The 26,565-nt window shown below is 49.1% G+C and overlaps 1 protein-coding gene across 2 annotated transcripts in view; it reads left to right on the forward strand.

Moving 5' to 3' along the window:
• Window positions 1–26,565, forward strand: part of DNAH10 (dynein axonemal heavy chain 10) — a 132,636-nt gene that overhangs the window by 67,780 nt on the left and 38,291 nt on the right. For both annotated transcript variants that reach the window (XM_040620022.1, XM_040620023.1), the window contains 15 exons: window positions 1,071–1,189; window positions 3,649–3,807; window positions 4,791–4,926; window positions 6,069–6,191; window positions 7,650–7,784; window positions 8,078–8,294; window positions 11,226–11,345; window positions 12,244–12,389; window positions 14,506–14,658; window positions 15,840–16,100; window positions 17,635–17,807; window positions 18,834–18,927; window positions 19,221–19,388; window positions 19,962–20,150; window positions 23,331–23,502. In XM_040620022.1, the coding sequence (XP_040475956.1) occupies window positions 1,071–1,189; window positions 3,649–3,807; window positions 4,791–4,926; window positions 6,069–6,191; window positions 7,650–7,784; window positions 8,078–8,294; window positions 11,226–11,345; window positions 12,244–12,389; window positions 14,506–14,658; window positions 15,840–16,100; window positions 17,635–17,807; window positions 18,834–18,927; window positions 19,221–19,388; window positions 19,962–20,150; window positions 23,331–23,502 (2,365 nt within the window). The remainder of the gene's footprint in view (window positions 1–1,070; window positions 1,190–3,648; window positions 3,808–4,790; window positions 4,927–6,068; window positions 6,192–7,649; window positions 7,785–8,077; window positions 8,295–11,225; window positions 11,346–12,243; window positions 12,390–14,505; window positions 14,659–15,839; window positions 16,101–17,634; window positions 17,808–18,833; window positions 18,928–19,220; window positions 19,389–19,961; window positions 20,151–23,330; window positions 23,503–26,565) is intronic.

Below are 26,565 nucleotides of genomic sequence, written 5' to 3' on the forward strand. Positions count from 1 at the left end.
GTCCTATCCCACGCTGTGTGCATACCACCCTGCAGTTGTTTGGGGTATAATGTGATAACGGAGCTATTTTGTTTTGGGGTCCCACCATCTCATGTTCTCGCCCCACCCCACCTTTTCCTTTTTCCAGAGTCGCACTTATAAGAACAATTAAATTAGATGTTACTGATAGGCTTTTGATGGTCGAGGTCTGTAGGGTTGTGGATGTTGTCAGTACGTCGTCAGTTATTGCCAGAGTGTTCTCCTGAGGATATAAATGCCTAAGGCTGCAGGACCAGAGTGGCTGCCTCTGGCCGGGCTGTCTTGGGACATCAGGCTCCCCGGAGGCCTCGGGCTGGGGCAGCAGGCACCAGTCACAGGTGAGCAAGCTCTCTGCACCGTTCTTGACCGTGGCGTTTGCCTCTGGAGGTGGTGGTTTAGGAAGGGAACGTAAAATGGTGCAGCAGCTGTGGAAAAATAGTCTGGCATTGCCCCAAGACGTTAATCACAGAGTTAGCATATGCCCCGGAATTCCACTCCCATGTACCTGCCCAGGGAAAACGAGAACATATGTCCATGCAGGAACTTGTTCACAAGTGTTTGTAGCACCATTCTTCGTAAGAGCCCAAACATAGAAACAATGCAAATGTTCATCCACGGATGAATAACCTGGGTGTGATCTAGCCACACAACGGAATAGTATTCGGCCACAAAGAAGAAGTCAGTCCTGACCCACGCCACAGGGTGGATGAACCCCGAGAACATGTGAAGGAGAGTAGCCAGACACAAAGGCCTGCGTATACTGTGTGGGTCCACTTACGTCATTCCATTTATGGATGGAGAATGGGCAGGTCCGCGGAGACATGACTGGGGGCGGGGCTGGGAAGAGAGACACGGGAATGCGAGTCTTGGGGGCGGGGAACAGGTGATGAAAATGTTCTGAAACTGAACGTGGCAACGCTGCACATATGAATCCCACTGAACTGCACACCTCAAATGGGTGAATTGGATGGTATGTGAATTATAGATCAACAAAGCTGTTTAAAAAAAAAAAACCGATGTGTTTACTCCAGCTGCCAATGTTTGCCCCACAGGTGGATAAAGTGGTCCAGATGTTCGAGACCATGTTAACCCGCCACACAACCATGGTGGTGGGGCCTACCGGAGGGGGCAAGTCCGTGGTCATTAACACTCTGTGTCAGGCCCAGACCAAGTGAGTATGACCCTGATGGGAGGCCTGGTTGCCAGGGTGGTTTCCTGGTCAGGTTGGTGGTGGTATTACCTAGTCCTACTTTGCTTTCTCAATTCCTGGGGGGTTAAATTTGTCTTAAAACACTGCTTTTTTTTTTTTTTTAAGATTTTATTTATTTATTTATTTATTTATTTATTTATAGTGAGTTGGGGGAGGGGCAGAAGGAGAGGGAGAGACAGAAACTCAAGCAGACTCATGGTGAGTGTGAACCCTGACATGGGACTTGATCTCACAACCTGAGATCATGACCTGGGCTGAAATCAAGTCAGATGGTTACCCAACTGAGCCACCCACGTGCCCCAAGCACTGCATTTTTTTTTTAAATTATGAATGCAAAAAGTTCATTCATGTTTGCAACTACCTAGAGCTACCACAAAGAAGATGTTTTCAATCCAGGGTGTAATCCTGTTAGAGTTAGAAAGGAACACAAAACATTTTTAATACATTAGACACATGGCCACCAATTATTTTCATGACCCAATCATCCTCAGAGTCGCACACAATACAAAGAGAGGGAAGGGGGGAACCCATCACACAGGGTCACTATTCAGTCCTGAATACTGAAATCTGAACACATCGGTGTCCTAAACACCATGTTAGACTCCGAGCCTCTCTACTTGTGCCATTGCTGATTTGCTATTTTAGAAGGCAAACAGCGACCCTTTTGTGCATCAGACTGTGACTAGGTTTATCTGTGAGAGGGGTGATTCACAAACAGCCTTATAAGGACATTTTGAAAATTAAATTGTATCTCTGGTGTTCAGGTTGCTCCTTCAGAGTCAGGACGCTGCGCACTGTGCCGCACTGCTGTGCTGTCAGAGTGGCTGAAAACAGTGTCGTCCCTCCAAAGGTCTTGTTATCCCCAGCCCAGCGGGAGTGCTGCTGCTCCCAGGGAAGGGGACCTCGCACTCCTAATACGGAATATTCTGAAGACCTGTAGTGAATTGTGGAGCCTATCCTTATGCTGAGATGGGTTTTCTGACTTCTCACTTTTCTCTTAAGCAAGAACTAGGTTCCAGAAAGACTTCACTGTCTGCTCATATTCCAGCAAAAATCTGAACCAAGCCTTATCATCTTTGTGACTGTAACATTTCTAGATAGTCTGTAAAAGCGACTGAGAAAGTGACTGTCAGCTTTTTCTTATTTCTTCCTATGTTTCTTATGAGAAAACCAGAGGACAGTGGCTTACTGATTTTAAATGGGTTGTGCCATAGTGATAATGCCTTTTATTCTTTTTTAATAAAGATTTTATTTATTTATTCATGAAAGAGACGGAAGCAGAGGGAGAAGCAGGCTCCCCGCTGAGCAGGGAGCCTGATGCGGGGCTCGATCCCAGGACCCTGAGATCATGACCTGAGCCAAAGCAGATGCTTAACCAACTGAGCCACCCAGGCACCCCTGCCTTTTATTCTTTAATTAGTTCATTGTTAGGTGATTGATAGAGCCATCATATACACGTGTGTATATGCGTGCCACCATTTTTTTTATTTACTTATTTAATTATGAGCTACTGTTTGTGTGAAGTCTGGTTTTCTGTAGATGAATTAATCCCATAGTGTTACGGGAATTTACAGGCATTAGGGTGGCAAATGCTCTGTCTACACAATTTATAAAGTCAGCAACACAGAGCAGATATTCTGTAAATATGCGGGATTGAAGATTAGTAGTCCAAGGGTGTGTTACATTGTCCTGGATGACTGTTATCTCCTATACACTAATTATGAAATATTTATGTAAATTGTCATAGGCATGAATATGTAACTTAGCTTCTCAATGCCCTCAAAAGGCAAAGCTGTGTTTTCAGTTCAGACCTCACTTGTGCTGGGGCCACATTTTCAGTGAAACATGGTTCCCTTGCATTTAGTGTAAGCCATTAATAGTAAGTGGGAAGCCTAGGGGAGGGTTTGCGTGGGTTGAGTTGGGTTGTATTTTATTTTATTTTATTTTATTTTATTTATTTTATTTTATTTTATTTTATTTTATTTTATTTTATTTTATTTTTCGATTAGCCAACATATACTACATCATTAGTTTCAGATGTGTGGATTGCATTTTAAATTCTGGATTGGGGGTAATCAGAAGGGGGAATGAACCACGAGAGACTATGGCTCTGGGAAACAAACTGAGGGCTTCAGAGGGGAGGGGGTGGTGGAATGGGATAGGCTGGTGGTGGGTATTAAGGAGGGCACGTATTGCATGGTGCACTGGGTGTTATACACAAGTAATGAATCATGGAACTTTACGTCAAAAACTAGGGATGTACTATATGGTGACTAACATAATATAATAAAAAATTATTATAAAAAAAATAAATTCTGGATTGGGTCCTAAACATCAAATGCCCACATAGGTGGCCCAGAACGTTTTCCTGCTGTGTTTAGGCCACCTGGACCACAGCTGAAGCCTCTCCTTTGATTTAGGCTTGGGCTGCTGACAAAGTTGTACGTCCTGAATCCCAAAGCCGTGAGTGTCATAGAGCTCTACGGCATCCTGGACCCCACTACCCGAGACTGGACAGACGGGGTGCTGTCAAACATCTTCAGGGAGATCAACAGACCAACGGATAAGAAGGAGCGGAAGTGAGTACCTTAGTGATTAGGAGAGAGCCTGGGTTAGTTCATGTTAATTATCTGGATGTTATGGATAAAAAAGACAAGGTACGGTATTGCAGTTTCATGCGTGGATGCCCACAGACTTAGATGTCAAGGGCCCTGTTCACAAAGCGCCAGGTGGGATCTTAGTTCTCTTCGTGTTCTCTCTGTCTCCTCAACTGTGAGGATACTCTCCTCTCTGTCAGAGTACTTGTCATTGGAGAAGGGCCCACCTGGATAATCCAAGATGCTGTCATCTTGAGATCCTTAATTACATTAGCAAAGACCCCCCGTTTTTCCCCCCAAATGAGGTCACAGTCATGAGTTCTGGATGGGCATATTTTTGGGGGCCACCATTCAACCCATTGCACACGGGTATATGAAACACCTCCCTTTTCTCTTAACCTTACCATGAGAAAACTCAGTGTTGAAACCCGTGATAAATAACCATTGATATTCAGTCTCAGTTCTAAGAAAAGAATGAGACCATGGTACTGTCCATCTCCACGGACAGCTGCCACTGAGTTCCAGCAGATTGTTCCCATGCACGGGTGCAGGTCTGTGTTGTCAGCCCTCCAGTTTGCAAGAGAAGCCACACATCCAGACTTGTGTGTGAAGTTTCTTAATTCTTCAGTGTTGCTGACTGACTCAGTTTTTTTAAGGTTATTTATTTGAGGGAGAATCCCCAAGCATATACCCCACGGAGCACCAAGCCCATGAGGTCATAACCTGAGCAAAAACCAAGAATTGGGCGCTCAACCAAACAAACCACACAGGGGCCTGGACTCGGTTTTTATGTCGGGTTTTTTTTTTTTTTTTTTTTTTTTTTCCCCATTTGATTTTATGGGTCAAACGTCTGAACCAAGTTGGGTGCTCTGTCACAGGTCCTGGGGACAAAATCCCGGGAAAAATAATCAACACGAATTGGGGAGGTTCCATATGAAATCTTGGCTTACTTTCCTTTGCTGCAGGTATATTTTATTTGATGGTGATGTAGATGCCCTGTGGGTGGAGAACATGAACTCGGTGATGGATGACAACAAGCTGTTGACGTTGGCCAACGGTGAGCGCATTCGGCTTCAAGCACACTGTGCTCTGCTCTTTGAGGCAAGTAGTGATGAAAAATTATTTTTAATATCTTTCTTTTAATTAAAAGTTTAAATATTCCTTCGATTGGTGATAAATATAGATGACTAAAGAAAACCCAAACAGTGCAAGGAGTTTTTATGATGAGTACAACTCAGTACTCCACGTACTTCTCTTATCCCTCTTCATCGAATCCCAGAGGTAACTGCTTTTCACTCTTGTGTTATTTCTTCTGGTCATTATCCTAGTGTCTGTAAATAACACACTTAGCATGCTGTTCCTTTCCTTTAGTGAGTTTACATAATATCTATACTATGACTGCTATGAAAGTGAGAGTTTGTCTCTCACACCACTAGGTCATCCCCTCCTCAGAATACTACATTGCTAAATCAGTTAAATCAGTAAACAGTATTTGCATTATTATGAATATGGAAATATTCACTGTAGAGCCAACTAGTATACTGTTATTATGTTTACTTTCTTTTAGAGCCTTTTTTTTTTTTTGACCTGGAGTTTATAGTTGCCTTTTTTCTCTCACACTATTTGCCTTTTGCCTTTTCTTCATTCGTTGTTTCAAACTTCCTATCACATCTTTAGAATCTGTTTCACAGTGGTGGCCCTGAGACTTGCTTTTGATATGGCTTCATGTCAATGCTGTTTTTAACTTGGCCTGCAAAATTTGTTGATGCATGAATATTTCTGCATATCATTATCTTATTGGCTGACTGAACTGTATCTTTTCATAGAGAGATAAGTGTTAATATTGCTGGTTTGGTTGCATACATATTAAGTTTTACACTATCCAATCTCAACTACGTTTTAAAAAAAATGAAGAAAAAAGACTGAGAGGAAAACACTCCAATATAATGTTTGTTTCTTCGTGTTGGGATTTTGGATAACTTTTTTGTCAGGTATTCTAAAGTATATTAATTTTCACATTAATTTATAGTAAAAGAAAACTTAAAAAGATGCTACATCAGAAATGTATAATCTTCCCATGATAAGCCTAAGCGCTCAGTTAGAAGACTCATGAAAGCCATGTTAATCTGGGTTTGACACGGGTTTTCTGCAGTTGTAACAACTTTGCATAAAGCAAAGGCTTTTAAACATGCGGAACCGTTGTTTGTAGTTGTAGACATGCCTGATTTTCTTTATTTCTCCAGGTTGGAGATTTACAGTATGCCTCTCCTGCAACTGTGTCTCGATGTGGAATGGTTTATGTGGATCCTAAAAACTTGAAATATCAACCATTTTGGAAAAAATGGGTTAATGAAATACAAAACAAGGTGAAAATTATTTCTAAAACGAACTTAAAAGTTATTAGTGCTGGTGGCTAGTTGGATAAACATAATCCAGAAGGATGTGTTTTGTAGTTAAGACCATGACCTTGACCTTGATCTGCCTATGATCTTAAGCACTTAATATTATCAATAAATAGGATGAAAACATGGAAGACACACTTACTAGATTTCCAGATAATTCCATAGCTGGTGGGATGGGTAATGATTTTGAATAGTTTAGATCAAATTGACAATTTTTTCTGTAAAGCGATAGAGAGTAAATATTTTAAGGTTTGTGGGCCATATGGTTTCTTTTGCAACTACTCAACTATGCCACTCTGGCATGAAAGCAGCCCATGTATGTGAATGGGCATATCTATGTACCCATAAAACTTTATTTACATAAATAGGTGGTGGGCCAGTTTTGGCTTGTGGGCTGTAGTTAGCAAATCCTGGTCCAGCCGGGCCCAGCTGTTGAGAAACTTGTCCCTAGAGGGGCCCAGGTTTTGGATGAATGCCGTGTGTGAAGGACCTAGCTTGTCACGTAATTGAGTTTGATGGTTTTAGTTCACCTCAAACCCTGTCATGTGTCACGTGGCTGTTGAAGTGTGTATTGCTGTAACAAAAGGCTTCATTAGAAAGTACAGAGTGGGTGCCTGGATGGCTCAGTTGGTTAAGTATCTGCCTTTGGCTCAGGTCATGATCTCAGAGTCCTGGGGTCAAGTCCCACATTGGGCTCCCTGCTCAGCGGGGAGTCTGCTTCTCCCTCTGTCCCACCCCCGCTAGGGCTGTCGCTCTTTCTCTCTCTCAAAAAAATAAAATATTTTTTAAAAAAGTGCAGAGATAGGTTTGACAGTCACGTGGGGGTTGTGAGGCCCACACACACATGAAGGTTTGACCATGCCCAGGACAGCATGACTATCTTCTCAAAGTGACATGGGTGGTTTGGGTGTATCACTAGCAGGACCACTAGGCTGATAGTGAATTGGAAACCAGGACGTAATGACACCAGAGAAGAGAAGAGGGAACATGATAGGACCATGGGAGGCATTGTTGTAAGGGAGAGAGGGTTGTCTAAGGGCTCATGCCATCTCTGGTGGTCCTTAATGCCTTGATAGGGAGAGGCGCCTTCCACGGCCTTGCACTCCTTGCAGGATGACTGTGGCCATGTAACTTGAACTTGAAGATAATCAGCGCCATTTCTATCAAATGGGATCTGCTGTCCTCCCTCCCTTCCCGGTGGTGGGGTAGACCCTGAGGCAGTGAAACGAATGCTTCGTGATGAAGGCGTGCTCTAGAGGACAACCTGGCTACAAATCTAAGGCGCTATTACTGGGTTTACTCACACGCCAAGTCTCTCACTCATCAGAAGACCTTTCTCATCCCTCTTGCCAAGATAAGCTTTCCACTAACCTCCACTGAAAGAGAGGAGTCCTTGAAAATGCATTGGAATTCTCTTTTTAGGCAGAGAATGGCAATTTAGAGACTCTGTTTGAGAAATACGTGCCCTACCTCATCGACGTGATAGTGGAAGGGATAGTGGATGGAAGACAAGGCGAGAAGCTGAAGACAATAGTCCCTCAGACAGACCTAAATATGGTAAGAAACTATCTCCATTAGCAAAGAGAACTTCTTCCCTGAAGGCGGACCCACAGTCCAAGGTGGCAGAGGGGTGAACTGTCACATTGCAGGTTACTGACAAGGAAGACACAGCACTTCCTTCAGTAACCCCGTGTGGGACAAGATGCCACGTTCCATCTGACCGAACCAATATGGTGGGTCATCAGTTCCCGTCACTCTGGAACCTGGGATCCCAAGATTTAGGACCAGAACTGACCTTGGGGTTGGGGGGTGGAATATGTGGGCTGATCGGGGATTTTCCTGTGCTCCAGGTAACCCAGTTAACCAAGATGTTGGATGCACTACTAGAAGGAGAAATAGAGGACCCCGACCTGCTGGAGTGCTATTTCTTAGAGGCTCTCTACTGTTCTCTGGGCGCTTCCCTGCTCGAGGATGGAAGGATTAAATTTGATGAAAGTATTAAACGCCTTGCTTCTTTGCCTTCTGCCGATACAGAAGGGGAATGGGCCAACCCCGGGGAATTGCCAGGTACGAACTGAGTGTGACCTGTGTTCCTGCTCGGAATGCTTTTGGGGAGGTTTTTAGAGAAAGCGACCTTGTTTTTCCACGTGTTCGCCCCTGTGGGTTTTGCGGCTTGTTTGCTTCTGTAGACAACCGTGCTGTGGCCGGAGCCCCTGGTGCACCCTCAGAAGTTGCGATGCGTGAACTGTGAGAGCCAAAGCCCCAGTGGCTTTTCTGGAGTGCAAACTTCCCCCCCCAAGCTTAGGCACTTGCTTCCTTCCCTCTGTTTAAGGTTTTAAAAATTTTTCAGGTGTGGATCGGTAGGTCATTCTTGGCAGGTCATCATATTAAGGTTTGAAGTTTGTGTGTGAAAAGATGTTCACGCTCCAGGAACTGTATTTGGTGAAAATGTGCCTTTTTAAAGAACTATACGTAACCCTAGGATCTGTCTTTGTCCATGTCCTAATGATATTTGAATATGCCTGGGCATGTAGGCATCTCTCCAGGTCGTGTTCTATCCTCATTACCTGGGTGTTCTTTTGAAAGCGTAAAGTAGCAGAGTCTCGGGTCCTTCTAGTGGAGAGCACGGTGCAAAGAAAAGATGTTTTTCAAGTGCCGCTGTCTCGGGTGGCAGTTCGCTCATCCTTTTCCAGCACGGCAAGCCTCCTCTGGGTGAGTGCTTCCCCACTGCCCGCGCCACGCCGGCTTTGTATGGCCGTCATCAGTGACTCCCTCACTCGGGGCGCCTAGTGTGCTCTCGTTTTGGGGACTTGAGTGGCCCTGTGGACACCTCATTTCCAGATGCCTTCTGCACTCCGCCCCATAACGGGTCCCCTGACCTCACGCTAGCTCCTAACCCCCGGCGCTGTTCTCTGTGTCATCAATGTATACCGGCCTCTGTGACTCCAGCCATACCTGCCCATCCCAGCCTCATGGGGACTGCCACCCACCTCTCTTCTTGTCCCCTCTGTAGCCCAGCCCCGTGCTCCTTGCTTTCCTCTTCACATCACTCACCCTCTCTTGCCCCAACCCCCGGCTCCCTTGCCCTGTTGTCCTTTCTTAAATCCCTGAGGAGCCCTGAGTCTGTCTTCTGCGCCTCTCCAGGGCTGAGTGACCCTGAGAAAACTGCAAATTCAGACTGCTGCCTCTAACTGGAGTGTTGGCCTTGAGCGCTCCCGTCCTCAAGGGCAGCGTCCCCTTCTTCTCCCCAGACCTCCACCTGACCCTCTCCTCTTGCTCTGCAGAAGGTCATTCTTCTTGCTTTGACAGGAAAAATAGAAGGCGTCAGATTGGGTTTTCCTGCCCACAGACTTGTTCTGGCCTGCTCTCCGTCTCCCTGCTCGGGAAGGACCACCGGGGCTGCCCTGTGCTTTGGGGCCTGTCTGCCTGCCGCTCAGGGGCCCGCTTCCTTGCTGGGCTCTTCTTGAACTGTCTCTCCCGTCTCTCCCCTACTGACCCCATCCCAGCCGCTCCTGGACCTGCCCAGGTGACACCTTCCTAATCCCGTCTCCTTCTAGAGACGTCTCTCCACCTTTTTCTTTTTAAGGCCATGCATCCTTGAAAGGTTGGCTGTGAGCTCTGTCCTCTCACCCCACTCGCTTCTCAACCCACAGCACCCACCTCCTCACCCCACAGCTGGAAGGTGCTCCCAGCGAGCGTGCCCCCTGCCCTCTCCGCCGGGGCCCACGGGCCTTCTTGTCCTCGCCGTCCTGCCCTTGCCGCAGCATCTGGTGCGCCTGACCATGCCCCGCCCTCTCGAGATGTTCTTCCTTTGCCCTCCTGGCCAGTCCTGCCCCGTCTCCTTTCTCGACGCCTTCCTCACATCGGGATTCGGTCCTCCGGCCTCCTTTTATGGTTCCTGTCCTCGCGGAGCGCTGGCCACGTGCTCACAGCATCTGACTGCCAGTCTCCTTCCCTTCGCCTTCTCCTGGTTCTCTGGCTCAGTTCTGTTGAAATCTGTCTATCTGTCATCATCATCTTTCTATCAGTCACCTGTCTGTCTGCCTTGCATACTGGTGACCTTGACACTTTCTCCCCCCCCAACCTGTCATTTCCGTCTGTCACCCCTGCCATCTCTCATGACCTATGCCTGTCACCTCTGCCCTGGGCAAGGCAGGAGCCTCACGAACACATCTCCCAGCCTCCCCTCACCTCCTCCAGGTGCCTTCTCCTCTACAGTCATGCCGGTTGTTGCATATGCAGATCTGACCACGTCTGCCCCTGGAGGCTAATGTCAGTGGCTCCCCAGTACCTACGGGGTGGAGAACCAGCACCTGGAATGGTCCGTCCGGCTCTTCACACAACAGCCCCGCGGCCTTTCTAGCTTGACCTCGCCTGCCCCCTCTGTGCTTCTTCCTCTGACAGAGCCTCCCGGTGGCCCCTGTGCTCTTGGCTCAGGACTGCCCACTTTTCAGGTCTCAGATTGGATGCATTTCCCTTGGGAAAGCTGCTTTCCAGTGCTAGCTGTGAAAGTTGGCATTGCTGGGGCCTATGGGTGGCAGTCTGTCCAGGAAGAGGTGCGTGAAGGAGCTTTTCCTTAGCGCTGAGTTTGCGGAGCACCCTTGTGATTGGGGTTCAGGGACAAAGGGGTGTGTGTTCAGAGGAGGTCTGGGGCGCCCCACACTCCCTGTGGCACCCGGTGCTTCTCAGACCTCTCCCCTGCCCCATCCTGGTTAGACGCCCTCACGGGATGCCCGCGGACCTGTGCTTGCCCTGTAGCAGGACGTAGCACGCCCCCTCCCGGCCCACTAACACCTGAAAGCCCCGGGGCCAGGCCTGTGTGCCTGTCTCTCCTAGTCCCAGGGAAGGGACTCGGCGTCTGTCTGCCCAGTGGACGGGAGCGTTGCTTCCAAGTACTCCGTTACCAAGGAGCGTTTGTCCATCTCAAGCGTGCGCTACAGCTGGTTCTGCGGCTCCGCGTCTCTGAGCAGAGTGAGGTCAGGCCGTCATTCCCTGCAGGTCACCTCCCCACCTTGTATGACTTTCATTTTGATTCCACGCGGAAGAAGTGGATACCATGGAACCAGTTAGTTCCTGACTACGTTCACAGCCCGGAGAGGAAATTTATCGACATCCTGGGTAAGTGAGAAGCCCCCCCTTGTTCTTGGTTTAACAGCGCAGGGCTCTCGTTCTGTGAGGGAGTAGAACAGATCCGGTGGCCTCCGTGGCTCCCCCGAGGCCTAACCAGTGTGCAGATTCGGAGAAACCAGAAAGAGCGAGCCAGGGGCCTGGCCAGAGGCGGCGCTTCCCATTCCCTTTCTGAGCCAGGGCTCGCAGCACCTGCAGATGTCTGTGACTCTCAGCGGTCACCTGACACGTGGGGTGGTGACAGGATGGGCGCTCCGCCTCCCCTCGGTGCCTGGAGTGCTGGCTGGCCACGGGAAGGAACAGAGCACGAGAGGAGGAGGAACGAGGCGGGGCTGTGTGCCGTGGACGTTTCTGTGTCTAGCTGTGTTTGGAATGTGCCCCTCTGGCTATTTAGGTGGTAGTGGCTGATACAGTGAGACGTACCCATTTGCTCAGGAACCAGGCAGGATTGAAATCGACCCGGGCAGGAATGAGCCAGACGCGGCTTCATGGTTTCATTGTCTCTTCGGAGGAAGTCGTTGGTCAGGAGACCAGACCCTTCAGAGAGAGAAACTGAGTTTTTAGTATCCCAAATATAAAGCAGAACCAGATATTAAAAATGGTTTGGATGTTCTAACTCTGGCCTGTGGCAGTGATTCCACAGCTTAGAAATGTGTCCAGCTCACCAAACTAAACCCTTAAAATGGGTGAACTTCACGGTGTGTAAGTTACATCCTGTAAAGCTATTAAAAATAATGGGGTAAGGATTTTCTCCTGAACAGATTGCACCCACCCCTGCGTTTTCAAGGTCACATCTTGGGTTTTCACTGGTATTTTTTACGAGAAATGTGGGATTCCGTGAGGCTCCACGTTGCCACCCACTCACCCTCTGGCGTTTCTTGATGCTTAGTTCATACAGTGGATACAACGCGCACTACGTGGATGCTGGAACAAATGGTCAAGATCAAGCAGCCTGTTCTTTTGGTCGGTGAATCTGGCACCTCCAAGACAGCCACTGCCCAGAACTTCCTCAAAAATCTGAATGAAGAGATCAATGTAAGTCATTGAACTCATTCCTTCCCTACAACTGCATAACAAACCAGCCCGACACTGAGCAGCTCGTATCTCACCACTTCTGCAGGGTGGGAGTCTGCGAGTGGCTCTGCTGGGTGGTTCGAGCTCAGGCTCTCTGCTGAGATCACTGGCCAGCAGTTGGCCAGGGCTGTAGTCATCTGAAGGCCTGACCGGGGCTGGCAGACCCTCTTCCAAGACGGCAGGCCTCAGTTCCCGACTGCATGGACCTCTCCAAGGGCTCCTGGGTGGCCTCTTGATGGGGCCGCTGGCTTCTGCCAGAGCGAATGTCCAAGACAGACATGGCATCAGATGCTACACTGCCTCTGATGACCTAGGAAATCAGCTACCTTCACTTCTGCCACCTTCTGTGGGTCACGCAGAGACCACCGTGAATCACCCTGATGGAGTGGGGGGGGGCTACGCAGGTGACGAGCTGGAGGTGAGGGTGAGCGGGGGTCATCTTAGAGGCTGGCCGTCGCATTACTCATCACCGTTCTGCCATTTTGCCTTCCTCCAGCCCTGTGTTAAATGCGGGAGGGTCTGACGTGTGTCGGACCCTGAGCTGGCCGGGTGCCACAGTGGCAGACAACAGCCAACATGCAGTCAGATCTGGAGGGACTCAGTAGTGGGGGACACAGACTGGAAACTGAACCCCTGAAACATGGCAGGGCGGCGTGTGTCAGGGCGCCAGGCGTTAGGAACGAGGGCACCGGTTCTCTTTCCTAGACTCAGAGTTGCCCTACGTGGGCCGCCTGCTCATTTCAGCCGCCGCGGCTTCAAACAATTTTTATTTAGTGTTTTAATAACTGAGGAAAGACTCTCTCTTCTCCCAGAAGCTGCCTGGTGAGTCTCAGGATACCCAGCTCCTAGGTACTTGCCCCAAATCCACTCACTGACTCAGTGCTATGTTTTTGTTAATACTCACTCATCATTTCAGTTTCCACCTCCTGTCTTGGCCTTCTGGAACCTCCGAGGGGAGCAAAGTTTCCCGCGGCTTTCCTCCCCGACTCTCTTCCTTAGGCTTGTTCCCGGGAAACCAGGGGGCCCTCCGGGGCAGGGAGTGGTCAGGCAGGCTTTGTGCAGTCCGCGTCACATGAGCGAGGTGGGCAGGACCGGGCTGCCTGCCCGTGAGTGCTCCAGCGCACTCACACACCGGTGCATGAAAACACGGTTTATTTAGCTTTCAGGATGTCATCGTGGAGGGCACTGAAGGGAGGTTTCCAGCCAGAGGGACATGCATGTTTGTGGAGTCAGGCAAACAGCAGCGGCGTTCAGAAACCCCCACCACAATGCCCTTCCCCTGGGACTCAGCGGCCCATGCGTCCCGGCCCAACAGGCACATCTGAGCACATTCGTTACAACAAGATGCACGTTCGCCTTCGCCACGTTCAGCTCCTGTGTCCCCGCACCCGTGGGACCCTTAGAGGGCAGTGGGCTCTACGGCAGTGGTTCTCAAAGGGTGGCGCCTAGGCCACGAGTATTGTCTGAAAACTTGCTTACATGGCCCTAGACCTATTGAATTGGAAACTCTGAGGACGGGGCCCTGGGGGCTGCGTGGCACCAAGCCCTCCAGGTGACTCGGGGACATAATGAAGTGTGAGAACCATGGACCAATGAACTCTCACTAACTGCTCTAAGTAGCACAGTGAGAGGCCCTGGGCACGTCCCGTGCGTGAGGCTGTGCTCTCCACACAGGGACCCAGGGGCCTTATGCTTGAATATTACCTTGTCCTATCGCAAACCCCTCTGGATTTCATCTCCTGCGATAAAATCACCCTAGGAAGTAGTCCAAGCAGATGTAATTAAAATCGTCTTACAGATGAGAAAAAATGAGGCTCTAAAAGGTTAAACCTCTTTTTGAAGGTCCCCTAGCCAGAACTGGGCAGAATTAAGCCCCCACCCAGTCTCCATCGTGCCCAAGGCCCACATGCAGCAACTTACTATCGCCTCGTATCACCTGCCAAAGGGAGAGGTTATTAAAAAAAAAAAATTCAGATACCAGTGAATTTGCAAAACTGATGGTAGCTCACAGTCCAGCATTTCCCGCTGGTACTGTGAGGAAACGAACGCCTTCTGGAATGATCCCTCTCTGTTCCAGATTGTGTTAATGGTCAACTTCTCCTCCCGCACCACATCGATGGATATCCAAAGAAATTTGGAAGCAAATGTGGAAAAACGAACCAAAGACACATACGGCCCACCCATGGGAAAACGCCTCCAGGTGTTCATGGATGACATGAATATGCCAAAGGTAGCGTTAGGTTACGGAGCAGGGAGCCGCGGCCACGGCCTGTGCGTGGTTTGTGTTGCTGTGTACGTGTAAGGGCTCTCTGAGTGTGAGAACACAGTCTTCCTTCTGCATAACACCTGCGGGGTGCTGGCTATGGGGAGCCAGGTTAGGAGACAGTGTTCCTGGAATGCTCTCTTACCCGGAGGGACTTTTCCCTACTGATGGCTTTCCTTGCTTTCTTAAAGGAGTAAAGCAGGCAGCAGGCAGCCTCCGAGCTCTTTACAGCATGTGTTTGAGTGAGAGATTTCCCACTGAGCTTGGATGATAATATTGTTCTCAGTCCCATATACTTGGGAAGCATAGGGCAGACACTTCCCGAGGATTCCTCTGTATTTACCAAGGAAGGGAAACTTCAGCATGCATGAGGAGTGTGTTTCTGGGGCCAGAGCCTGAGAGGTGTGAGGTTTTCTTAGTACTGAAATTTAGATTTGTGTAATTCCTGCAGAACCACGTTTTTTCCTCTGAACATCTATCTTCCATATAGTCTGTTTGCAAAGCCAGGATCCATCCGTCCATCCACCGTCTATCCACACACTCACATATACATCTGTTTGTGCATCTGTACACGCATCCATGTCTGCATCCCTCCATGCACGCTCCCACACAGCCTTTTATCCGCATCCATCCAATTAACACGTAATTCATTGGCACATCTTATGGGTCCAGTGCTGGGCAGTGATGAACAAAACATAAGGAGTCCCTGCCCTCCTGAAGCGTATGGTCCAGTGAGGGAGACAGATTTTAAAAAATGACAAATGAGTATGTAGTCGCAAACCTTGTGAAGCCCTGTGGAGCTAAAACCAGAGTGCTCAGAGAGAGTAAGAGAAGAGACAAGCATGAGTTGAGATGGTCAGCCACGGCATCCCTGAGTTCTTTTTTTTTTTTTTTTTTAAAGATTTTTATTTATTTATTTGACAGAGATAGAGACAGCCAGCGAGAGAGGGAACACAAGCAGGGGAAGTGGGAGAGGAAGAAGCAGGCTCATAGCGGAGGAGCCTGACGTGGGGCTCGACCCCAGAACGCCGGGATCACGCCCTGAGCCGAAGGCAGACGCTTAACCGCTGTGCCACCCAGGCGCCCCCATCCCTGAGTTCTGCTTTCTGACACTCCCGTTATCTCTTTTCTTTAAAAACACAATCAAGGTGGATGAATATGGCACGCAGCAGCCGATCGCCTTGCTGAAACTGCTGTTGGAAAAAGGCTACTTATATGACCGTGGGAAGGAGCTGAACTGTAAAAGCATTCGGGACCTTGGCTTTATCGCTGCGATGGGAAAAGCTGGAGGAGGCCGCAATGAAGTTGATCCGAGATTTATTTCGCTGTTCAACGTCTTCAACGTACCATTTCCTTCAGAGGAGTCTCTGCATTTAATTTACTCCTCTATCCTGAAAGGCCATACCTCGGTAACTTGCTTTCAATTAGCAGTCTAAACTGGAGGGGCTCACGTTGGGGAGCAGTGTAGGCGTGGTTGACTTAGACGTTAGGCAGAGCAGGCACAGGGCCCATGATCCTGGTTGGGAGTCCCTGAAAATGTTCTGATTTCTTTCAAAACCAGAAGAAGAAAAATGAATATAGTCTAGCCTGGATTATATTCATCTTTATGCCAGTGCAGTCATAAAAGACAAAGTAATATATTTTTATGGAGGAAGAGGCCCAGAAGGCAAGAGTGTCTTGGGTCCACAGAAGTTGTGTTGTGGCCCTGAGTTACATGTGTCACATTGAGCTGCTGCAGTGACTCAACTAGGGGACCAGGACCTGGAGTCAGACCCCATTCTGCTCCCTTGGCAAGTTCCTTGAGCTCTCCTAGACCCGGTTCTCATCTGGAACAGGGGTAATGATGGTATCCACCTCCCTGAGTTTCCGGGAGAAGGAAAGGAGAAAAATGTGAAATGTGAAATGTGTGTCACAGTGTCTAGCACGTAGCAGGTACTCACGGGATACTAGTTGCTGCTCTCATGATGATGATTTAACTTGGCCGCCTCCCTCCGCAAAACGGAACCCAGGCATTTAAATGATGACCTTCCGGTCCTGGCATTTCCCTCCTCTAGTGAAGCCTGTGCACACAAAATCTTCGGGGGCAGGAAAGGTAAAGGCGTGGAAGGGCGAGGTGTGAGCAGTAGGAACTGTGGGCACCTGGCATGTTCAAGCCCTGCCTTAAGCAGTTCACTTTCAAAACTGTGAGGTTGATTTGTCGGTTAATGTGAAAATCTAGGGAGCCAAAGCAGATCAGATGATAAGTTTCTTTGGCCTTATTATTTTTTTTCTTATCTCCTTTTTCTTTTAGAAAGGAACTTTTTTTTTTTTTAAGAGTGCGAGAGAAGAATGAGAGGGGGTAGGAGAGGGGAGGGGGGCAGAGAGAGAATCTTAAGCAGGCTCCATGCTCAGCACAGAGCCTGGCGTGGGGCTCAATTTCATGACCCTGAGATCATGACCTGAGTCGAAATCAAGAGTCAGATGCTCAACCAACTGAGCCGCCAGGCGCCCCGATTTATCTCCTTTTTAAAAATTATGGTAAAATACACATGGTTTAGGAGTAGTTTTTTTAACCATTTTTTTTGAAGCACACGGTTTATTGACGTTGAGTATATTCACAGTGTTGTACAACTATCACCACTGCCTGATTCCAGAATATTTTTGTTGCCCCAAAGCAGTCACGTTATCCCATCCTTTGGCCCCTGGCAATTGCTAATCTGCATTTTGTCTCTGTGGATTTCCCTCTTCTGGACGTTTCATATAAATGGAATCATGCACTCTGTGGCCTTCTGTGACTGGCTTCTTTCCTTAGCCTCACCTTTTCAAGGTTCATCCATGTGGCAGCGTGTGTGCTAATACTTTGCCTCTCGATACGGCCAAATACTATGCCGCTGTATGGATCGACCACAGTGGCTTATCCATTCATCCACTGAGAGACCCTTCGGGGGTCTTTTCACTTTTTAGGTGTTTCATGAAAGCATCATGGCTGTGAGCGACAAGCTGACTTTCTGTACGTTGGCACTTTATAAAACCATTGTGCAGGACCTGCCTCCCACCCCATCCAAGTTCCATTACATCTTTAACCTTCGGGATCTCTCAAGAGTTTTTAATGGTCTTGTCCTCACGAATCCAGAGCGGTGAGTTTGTTTTGTCTCACTAACATGTGGCCTGTTGGTACAATGGTACTTTTTCTTCTTCTTTTAAGACCAAGGACTTGTCAATGAACTCAAGATCAGTGTATCACTTGATCACCCAATGTCTTTTAACGTTAAATGAAGAAAAGAGTTAAATGTGTGGTTAAGGCCTGATGACTTGTAAGCCCTTGACTTGAAGACCGGTGGAACCAAGAAGGGCAGATGTGTGGACATGTGGACAGGGGGATTTAGCCCCTCGGTGGGACTACTCTACTGGTCATTTGTTCCTTGTTCTCAAGTTGCCTTTTGCTCAGGCAACTGAATTGTTTGCACTTGCCAATTGGTTACATAACGTGTGTCTTTGGGAGAAGTGAGCACCAGAGGGTAGAAAGGATTTAAGTCTGGGTATAGAAATTTTCTTGTTACAGCTAGACTTGTGTAGTTATGTTAATGTATACTTTATGGGGACTTGCAAGCATTATCTGATTTTGTGGATTCACACTGAGTCCACAAAATTTTGAAAAGTGAATGAGTTGAGGGCTTTCCACATGCCAGAACCTATTCTCAGGTACCCTTGAAGGGTTTGGAATGACAGTCCAGGAGAAGACAGCTCCAGGTATGTAGCAGGGAGTGAGGGCTCTGTGTCAGAAACCAGAGAAAGTTCTAGAACTGGGGCCAGATGGAGCTAGTTCTTTAAAAAAGAAGCTGCCAGGGGCCTTGATGCCAATTTTAAGTTCATGCGTTCCAGCAAGTAGGAGCAGTGTCGGGTACTCGTTTTATGTCACTTGTGTCATTTACAGATAATATTCTTTTTCTTCCCTACCGGAGGGTAGATTATAGATGGGGATTTTATGGTCTTTACACTTAATTTGTTAGCTTCCATTCAGTTTCATTAATGTGAGACCAGGGGGGAAAAGGACTATAGAAGTGTTGTCCTTTTCTTTACCCTGCGTATCCATCTGAAAATAGCATTTAGCGCCTCTCTCTCTAGACGACTTCGTGACTGATTTTGACCCTTCCATCATGTAGGTTCCAGACGGTGACCCAGATGGTGAGAGTCTGGAGAAATGAGTGTCTGAGGGTCTTCCACGACCGATTAATCAATGAAACAGACAAGCAGCTGGTCAGTACATCAAAATACACCAGCAAATTCAAAACTCTAACCACAAAGTTCTTCTCTGGGTGAAATAAGCGTAATAGCCTCCTCCCCCGCCATGTATTTTTTTTATATAGTTCACCAATTGGAGAAAAATACACTAACAACAAAGATTGATGGATAAGGGAGGGTAGATTATTAAGTACCTTGTAGCAGCTGGAAAAAAGAATTCAGATAATCTTAACAGTGTTCTTTTTCTGACAAATTTTAGTACATCTGTGTTGTTGAGTTTGGGTCCTTAAGTGGTCTTCTGTCAAAAGGTACAAGACCGTATAAGAGACTTGGTTACGGAACATTTTAACAACGATGTGGAGGTGGTGATGCGGGATCCCATCCTGTTTGGAGACTTCCGGATGGCCTTGCAGGAAGAGGAAACACGCATTTATGAAGACATCCAGGATTATGAGGCAGCCAAGGCTTTGTTTCAGGTGTGGACGGGGCTGACCCTCTCCATGGGCTCACGTTTCCTGGGAGCGCTTCTTGGGGGAGCCCAGCACTGCACGGGTGCTCAGGAGGCGGAGCTGGGAAGAATACCCGTGCCTCTGTCTCAGGGTTCAGAACGTAGGCTTGCGTCCAGTCCGGTGATCACCACGTCCAGTGGTGCATGGAATGACCTGAGGAGTGTGTTAAATGCACAGACCCCTGGGCTTGCCCCTCTGAATTTCCTTTCTTCAAGCCCATGAAGAGTCCTAGGGTTCCAATGCACAGCCAGGTTTGGGAACCACTGAGCTGACTCTTTGATATTCATTTTCATTTCAACTCATGACTTGAGCTCTGTAATCAGCTTGGGCTCACTGCTGGCCGATCACGAACCAACAGATCCAAACCTTAACGGTCAACACTGGATTTAGTCCCGCAAACCCAAATGATTTAATTATTTCAACCACTGTAGATTACTGAAAAGAAAATCAGCCCTCCATTCTTCATTCCTCCTGGACAAAAGGCAATAGCCTGTCTCTTAAAATCCAGTGATCCTTTCAAAAAATTTTTTTTTAATTCAGGAAATTCTTGAGGAGTATAACGAAAGCAACACCAAGATGAACTTGGTCCTCTTTGACGACGCTCTGGAACACCTCACCCGTGTGCACCGCATCATCCGAATGGACCGGGGCCACGCTCTGCTGGTCGGCGTTGGAGGCTCCGGGAAGCAGTCTCTTGCCAGGCTGGCCGCCTTCACAGCCGGCTGCGAGGTGAGGCAGCCTCCCCTCCCGGAAACAAGTTTGTTAAACCAGTTTCGGCCATTGGTAGTTCATGCAAATATTGGGAAAATCTAGAACAGATCATAACACGATGTTTCCATAGAGTGTAGGATTGTGGTTTTTATCTTGTTGTTATTTTAACTGAATGTCCGAAGAATCCAACTATTGTGTTATCTTTGGAGTGGAGACTATGTCAAATCAAATTTGAAAGTCGAACCTGAGCAAATCTTGCGGTTTGTGGCATGTACTCCTGCGGAGGGGGGATTCGCCCAAACCTCCGTGGGCCCCGCTTTCAGGGCAGCAACTTACTGGCCACTAGATCTGCAAGACCAGCCACACAGTTCTGGGCCATTCTTGGAATCTCTTTAAAGAAAAACCCCAAAACAACAGCTCTATTGGGATATAATTCGCTGTTCCTAGTATTCACCCATGTGCAATTCAGTGTTTTTGGGCAGATTCACAGATCCGTACAACCATCACCGTTCTTTATCTGAGGACATTTTTTTACCCCCAAAACACAGGCTATGCCCCTCAGCTTTCTGCTCTTCGCCCAGCCCTAAGAAAACACTAAGCTACCTTTCCTGTCTCTGTAGACTTCCCTGTCCTGGACTCTCCTATGAACAGAATCATAGACTACGTGGTCTTTTGTGACAGCTTCTCTCACTTAACGTAATGTTTTCAGGCTCCCTCCACGTATCAGTACTTCATTCCTCTTTATGGCCAAATCCTGTTCTGTTGTCTAGATTGACCACGTTCTGTTTATCCGTTCATCCATTAATGGCCACGGGGGTTGTTTCCACCTTTTGGCCGCTGTGAATGGTGCTGCCGCGAACATTCACGTACAAGTCTCTGTGTCGACACGTGTTCTCGTGTCTCTTGGATAGACACGTAGCAGTGGGATTGCTGGGCCATACGGCAGTTCCCTGTTGAATCATTTGAGAAGCTGCCAGATTGTTTCCCAAAGCGGCCGTACCCTTCTCCAGCCCCACCAGCACTGTGTGGGGTTCCTGTTTCTCTACACCATTCTAGACTCTTCCAGTGAGCTCCTGCCGTGCCCACCGGCAATTCACTCGCGGGGGCCTCTCCAAGTGGAGATGTGTGCTACCCAGGGAGGCCGAATTTTGAAGAGGAGTCGTCTCCACAATTCACTTGTTTATTTTTTATTTCGTTGCTTTTGCTTTAGTGTTAACATCCGAAAAGTCGTTGCCAAGACCCATGCATGACAGTGTGGGTTTTTTGTTTTGCTTTTTAAGCAAAGGTTAAATATGGGTGGTGAGGACGGTGGCATTATGTCACTCATCCTTCTTGGTTTGCGCATTTAATGCCTTAATTAGCCACGTGTAGCGGCCACAACAAAGGGTGGTCCTGATTTATGCCGCCGTTGATGTCCATTTCCCCTGTTCTCGCCAACGCTGGGTATTCCGGTATTTGCCAATATTTCAGGTGAAACGGTGTAGTTTAAGCACTTCTTTCTTCAGTTCATCGTGAAGTCTGACTATCTTTTTATATGTTCATCGGACACTTTTCTCCTTTGTGAGTTGCCTTTCTACGCGCTTACTGATTTGTGAGAACTCTATACAGAAGAGCAGTCATGGTTAGTTCAATGAATCTAGCTTGCAGTATTTCACAAATATTGCCCTTTTGTTTAAAGTATTTCTAGAAAAGTGAAGAAACAAATTTGGTTGATTTACCTTTAAAATCTGATAAAAATAAGTGATCAAGGGGCACCTGGTGGCTCAGTCGGTTGAGCATCTGACTTTTGGTTTCGGCTCAGGTCATGATCTCAGGGTCGTGGGATTGGGCCCCTGTGGGCTCTCTCTCTCTCCCTCTCCCCTCCTCCCGCTTGCTCTTTTTCTCCTCTCTCTCTCTCTCAAATAAAGAAATACATCTTTAAAAAAATATGTGACCAAAATGTAGTTGTTTTATAACTGTACCTTTTTCTAGACAAGTTGACTTTTCCTGCTAGTGGGTGCGGGTAAATCAGATATACTTTCCTCTGAGGTAGCGGTTGTGTGTCGTGGCCTCGAGGAACGGCAGAGAGGATGCCCGAGGGACCGAGGAGGAGGATGAAGGCGTGCCGGGCTATCGCGGCTTCCTGGGAAGGGGGGGAGGTTGGGTGGTGCGATCACAGCGAGCAGTTCGTGCCAGGTGGTGCTGTTAGGAACTGTGGCGGGGAAGCGGGGAAGCTGCCCTCAGGGAGGACAGATGGGGTCTGCAGACATCAGACGGAACCGGAGATCAAATATTTGGCCGAACGTCGTCCATGTTGCCTTGAGTGGTGTGTGTGTGTGTGTGTGTGTGTGTGTGTGTGTGTAAGTGAGAGAGAGAGAGAGAGAGAGAGAGAATGTGTGAATGTGAAGGTCTGTGCGACCACGTGAATATGAGTATGGAAGTGCACCGAGTGCTGTGCGAGGACATGTGAGTGGAACAGAGGGTGTGCGTGCCCCCGTGCACGGGTGTGAATTGGGGTCGAGGGGAGGCAGGGGGCGGGGATGTTCGAGGTACTGTAAGTCCTCTGAGCCGCTTGGGAGCCGGCGGTCAGTGGCTTGCAGTCACACGTTCATGCCCGCAGGCCGAGGGAAGTGAGCGGAAAAGAGGTGACTGAGATTTGTGCCCCCGTTTACATTTATGTCTAGTTCATGCATAGTAAGAGTCTTACATTAAAGAATTTAAAATGGCTTCTTAGTTTCCCCGCACATCTTCCCACAGTCTCATTTTCGATGAACTCCCAACAGGGACTATTGCACACGTTAGGGCTGTGCTTGTGTGTGTGTCTGTTTTTCCTTTGTGGCTTGGCCCATCCTCTGCTTCTCGCCTCCGGCCCTGTGACTCCAGTGGTTCGTTTAACGACCGCAGGTGTCCTTTTTTCTGCCATACTCACGTGATCCTGTTTGCACAGACCTGTGTCCCCTGCACACGCTGCCACCCCTACAGGTGTGTGCACGCACAGCCTATGTCTGTCACGGCTTGTTTGACACAGAGGGATGTCCGAGTTTCCTTCGTCCTGTGTTTCTCACTCAGCAGCGTTTGTGAAAATGGCCCGGGTTTTCTGGTTTTGCTGTCACTCGTGCCCCCGAGACGGCTGCACAGCCTGCCCCCCTCCCCCCACCGTTGGCCCGTGACCCTCGTGCCCACTGGTGATCTCACCGCTGCCATGCTCTGTGTCGGCAGGTGTTTGAGATCCTTCTGAGCCGAGGCTACTCTGAGAACAGTTTCCGGGAAGACCTGAAGAACCTTTACCTCAAACTCGGGACCGAGAACAAGACGATGATCTTCCTGTTCACGGACGCCCACGTGGCCGAGGAGGGCTTCCTGGAGCTCATCAACAACATGCTGACGTCAGGTGCCGTGGGGGCTGCTCCTGCGCGGGGCGCGTTGGCTGGACGCGAGAGCAGGTGGAGGGGTCCCTGGGTGCACACCTGCTGGGTCACTTAGAGCAGACTGGAGGCTACTCTCGGGGCAATGATGTGGTCCAGGCTTATGGTTTCACAGGTCCTTCTGGCTGCCCCGTGGGGTCTAGGCAAGAGGGAGGTAAGAACAGGAGAGGGTGGCAGGTGACAGGTGACCTGGGTCTGGACGGGGCGGGGGTGGGACAGTAAGATGGAGAGAAGTGGGTGGATTCACGAGATAGTTTGGACGTGGAGCCAACAGGACTTGCACAGATCAGATGAGGGCAAGTGAGGGAGACCAGGCCCAGGAGGCTCCCAGTTTCTGGCTGGAGCGAGTGATGAGTGGTCCCATTGCTGGGGGGGAAGACCAGATGGGGGCTTGTGCCGCTCGGGGGTGTGTGGAGTGTGTTACACTTACGAGAAATCCAAACAGGACACCAGAGAGTGTATTCGTGCGCTAGGGCTGCTGTAAAAAGTACCACGGGATGGGTGGTTGAAAACCACAAACATTTGGGGTGCCTGGTGGGCTCGGTCGGTGGAACATGCGACTTTTGATCACAGGGTTGCGAGTTCGAGCCCCACATTGGGGGGTAGAGATTACTTTAAAAAAAAAATCTAAAACCACAAATATTTATTGTCTCCCAGTCTGGCGGTCCCACACCGTGGTGTTGGCAGGGGTGGTTCCTTCTGGGGCTCTGGGGGAGACTGTCCCCGGCCTTTCTCTAGCTTCTGCTGGTCTCACTCCTCAGTTTGTGGATGCCTCACCCGGGTCCTGCCTTCACCTCCTCCCTGTGTGTGTCTGTCTGTCTCTGCATCTGTATTTCCCCTCTTTATAATAAGGACACCAGTTGTACTGGCTTAAGACCTACCTCAGTGACCTCATTTTAACGTGATGACTTCTGACAAGACCCTGTTTCCAAGTTAGGTCACGTTCTGAGGTCCTGGCGACTTCATCTTTTGGGGGGAGAATACAATTCAACCTGGAGCAGATGGGCGGTTGGATTGTAGGGGTCTGGCTCTCAGAATAGGGGCCCAGGGTGGAGATGTCAATTTTAGCATCACTGGCGTGTGGTTCCCCAAGCCTGGGGAATGGATGGAACCATCTGGGGGGAGAGTGCGAGAAATCAGGTGAGCCCAGGCCTAGGTTCAGGGAGAAGCAGGGGAGTGAGCCAGAGGCTGAGATGGTAGGAGGAGAACCAGAGCGAGTTCCTCTGTCTCTTGCAGAATACGCAGCTATGATCTAATATAGCAGGAGGACACGAACACCATCGGCAAAGGGGCCAGGCACACAGGGCATTCACACAGAACACGTTTAGCTTCTCCCTCATCTGATTGTGACAACTCACGCGAAGTGTCGTCTCCCAGGGAAGCCCAGGAGAGACTCCACACCCAGGGTATTCACTGGGGGCTGGTCACGTAGGCACCTGCTGCCTGGCACTGACCAAAATTCTAGGTTTCCAGAGGGGAAGCAGGTGATCAGCCTAAACCACACTGTTTGTAGGTGGCCACTCAGATCGATGAACGGCAGTGGGAATCCCCCAAAGTCCAAGTTCCCAGACGCCAGCCAGGGGCCAACCCTGTATGGAGGCCTCTGTAAGGAGCGCAGCCCCAGGCCTGTGGTGTCAACTTGGTTCCGTATGGGAATGTATCAGATATTTAATGAGAAGGCATGGTACTAACTAATCCGAAACGGTGCAGATACAGTAAGATGACATCCCAACTAGCGAGAATCTGGTTGCTTCCTTGTTGTCAGGGGGCTCTCTTTGTACCTTCCCATTTACGTCGTTATTCCAGAATTCTCATTAGGCCTGAACCATGGAGTGCGTCGACTCCCGACCTCTCCCACATCATGCTTTCTCGTTTGTCTCTGAAACCTGTCCTTTCCCTCGTGTCCCCTTTATCGTCCATCAGAGCCAGACCCTCATCGTGTCTGACCTTGACTCTTCACACACATCTCTATATTGATCTCTCTGCTTCCTAAAGCCCCGCCATCCGCGCATGTCACCAGTTCCCTTTCTCCGACGCCTTCAGTGCTCTGGGTCTCCGTGGACTGACTTCTGTTTCTGCAGCCTGAGTTCCTCTCGCCTCCTACGTGCCGTCCTGCCTCTGCGTTTGCCCACGCGGTTCCTCCTGCCTGCCACACTCTCCCTGTCCTCCCCTCTCTTTAGCGGCCTCGTGGTTGCACATGATGGGAAACTCAACTCTGATTGGCTTACGTGAAATTAAAGAGAAATGGAGGAGTCTGTATTAATTCACAAAACTGAAAAAGTCCAGGGGCAAGGTTGGATCTCTCAAGAGAGATCAGTTACACATCGTCTCTCCTCCTCCCCGTCTTGGCTCTACCGTTTTTCTCTTGTCTTTGCACTTTTGGATTTTCCCAAAGTAATTTAAAAAATGAAAAAACAGAACCAAACCAAAAAATGGGCACTAGAAGCTCCAGGCTTGCACCTTCCTTGCTCAGCCTGGGTGAACGAGACTCTCTTTCCCAGATGTCGTGATGCGTGTGTTGGCTCGGATCACACGCCCCCCCGAACCTCACGCGGGCCGCTGGTGCAGGGGTTCTGATGGGCAGACCCAAACCACAGGCAGTTGTAGAATAGAGGAGAAGTGATTGTCCAAAGGAAAAGAGAGACCTGTGGCCAGGAAGTGGGGATGGGGGCGGTGCGCGCAAACAACAGGACTGCACTCTCCAGCCTAGCGGCAGGTTCCCCGCTTCCTCCTGGCTTTAGCTCCCCTGGGGGGCAGGGTCTCCCTCCCCTGAGAAGCCTCCTCCAGGGTGTTGTCAAGGCTCCTGAGGGCCGGGGGCGTCTACAGTCCGGACTACGGACAGGGCATTTAGCACACGCTTCCTTGGGTTGGCGTCAGACTTTGCACACAGGGGCTGCAGGCTCGTGGGCAGGGGGGACGTGTCAGCCCTGTTTTCGGTAACTGTAAACCCCACTGCAGGGCTGGGGTGTATTTTCTGTGAAGGCTGAGAGTGCTCTGGAGGGCCTCACTTAGTAGCACCCCACACGGGC

The sequence above is a fragment of the Ursus maritimus genome, unplaced genomic scaffold (genome assembly GCF_017311325.1).
Source record: "Ursus maritimus isolate PB19 unplaced genomic scaffold, ASM1731132v1 scaffold_33, whole genome shotgun sequence".
Lineage (NCBI taxonomy): Eukaryota > Metazoa > Chordata > Mammalia > Carnivora > Ursidae > Ursus > Ursus maritimus.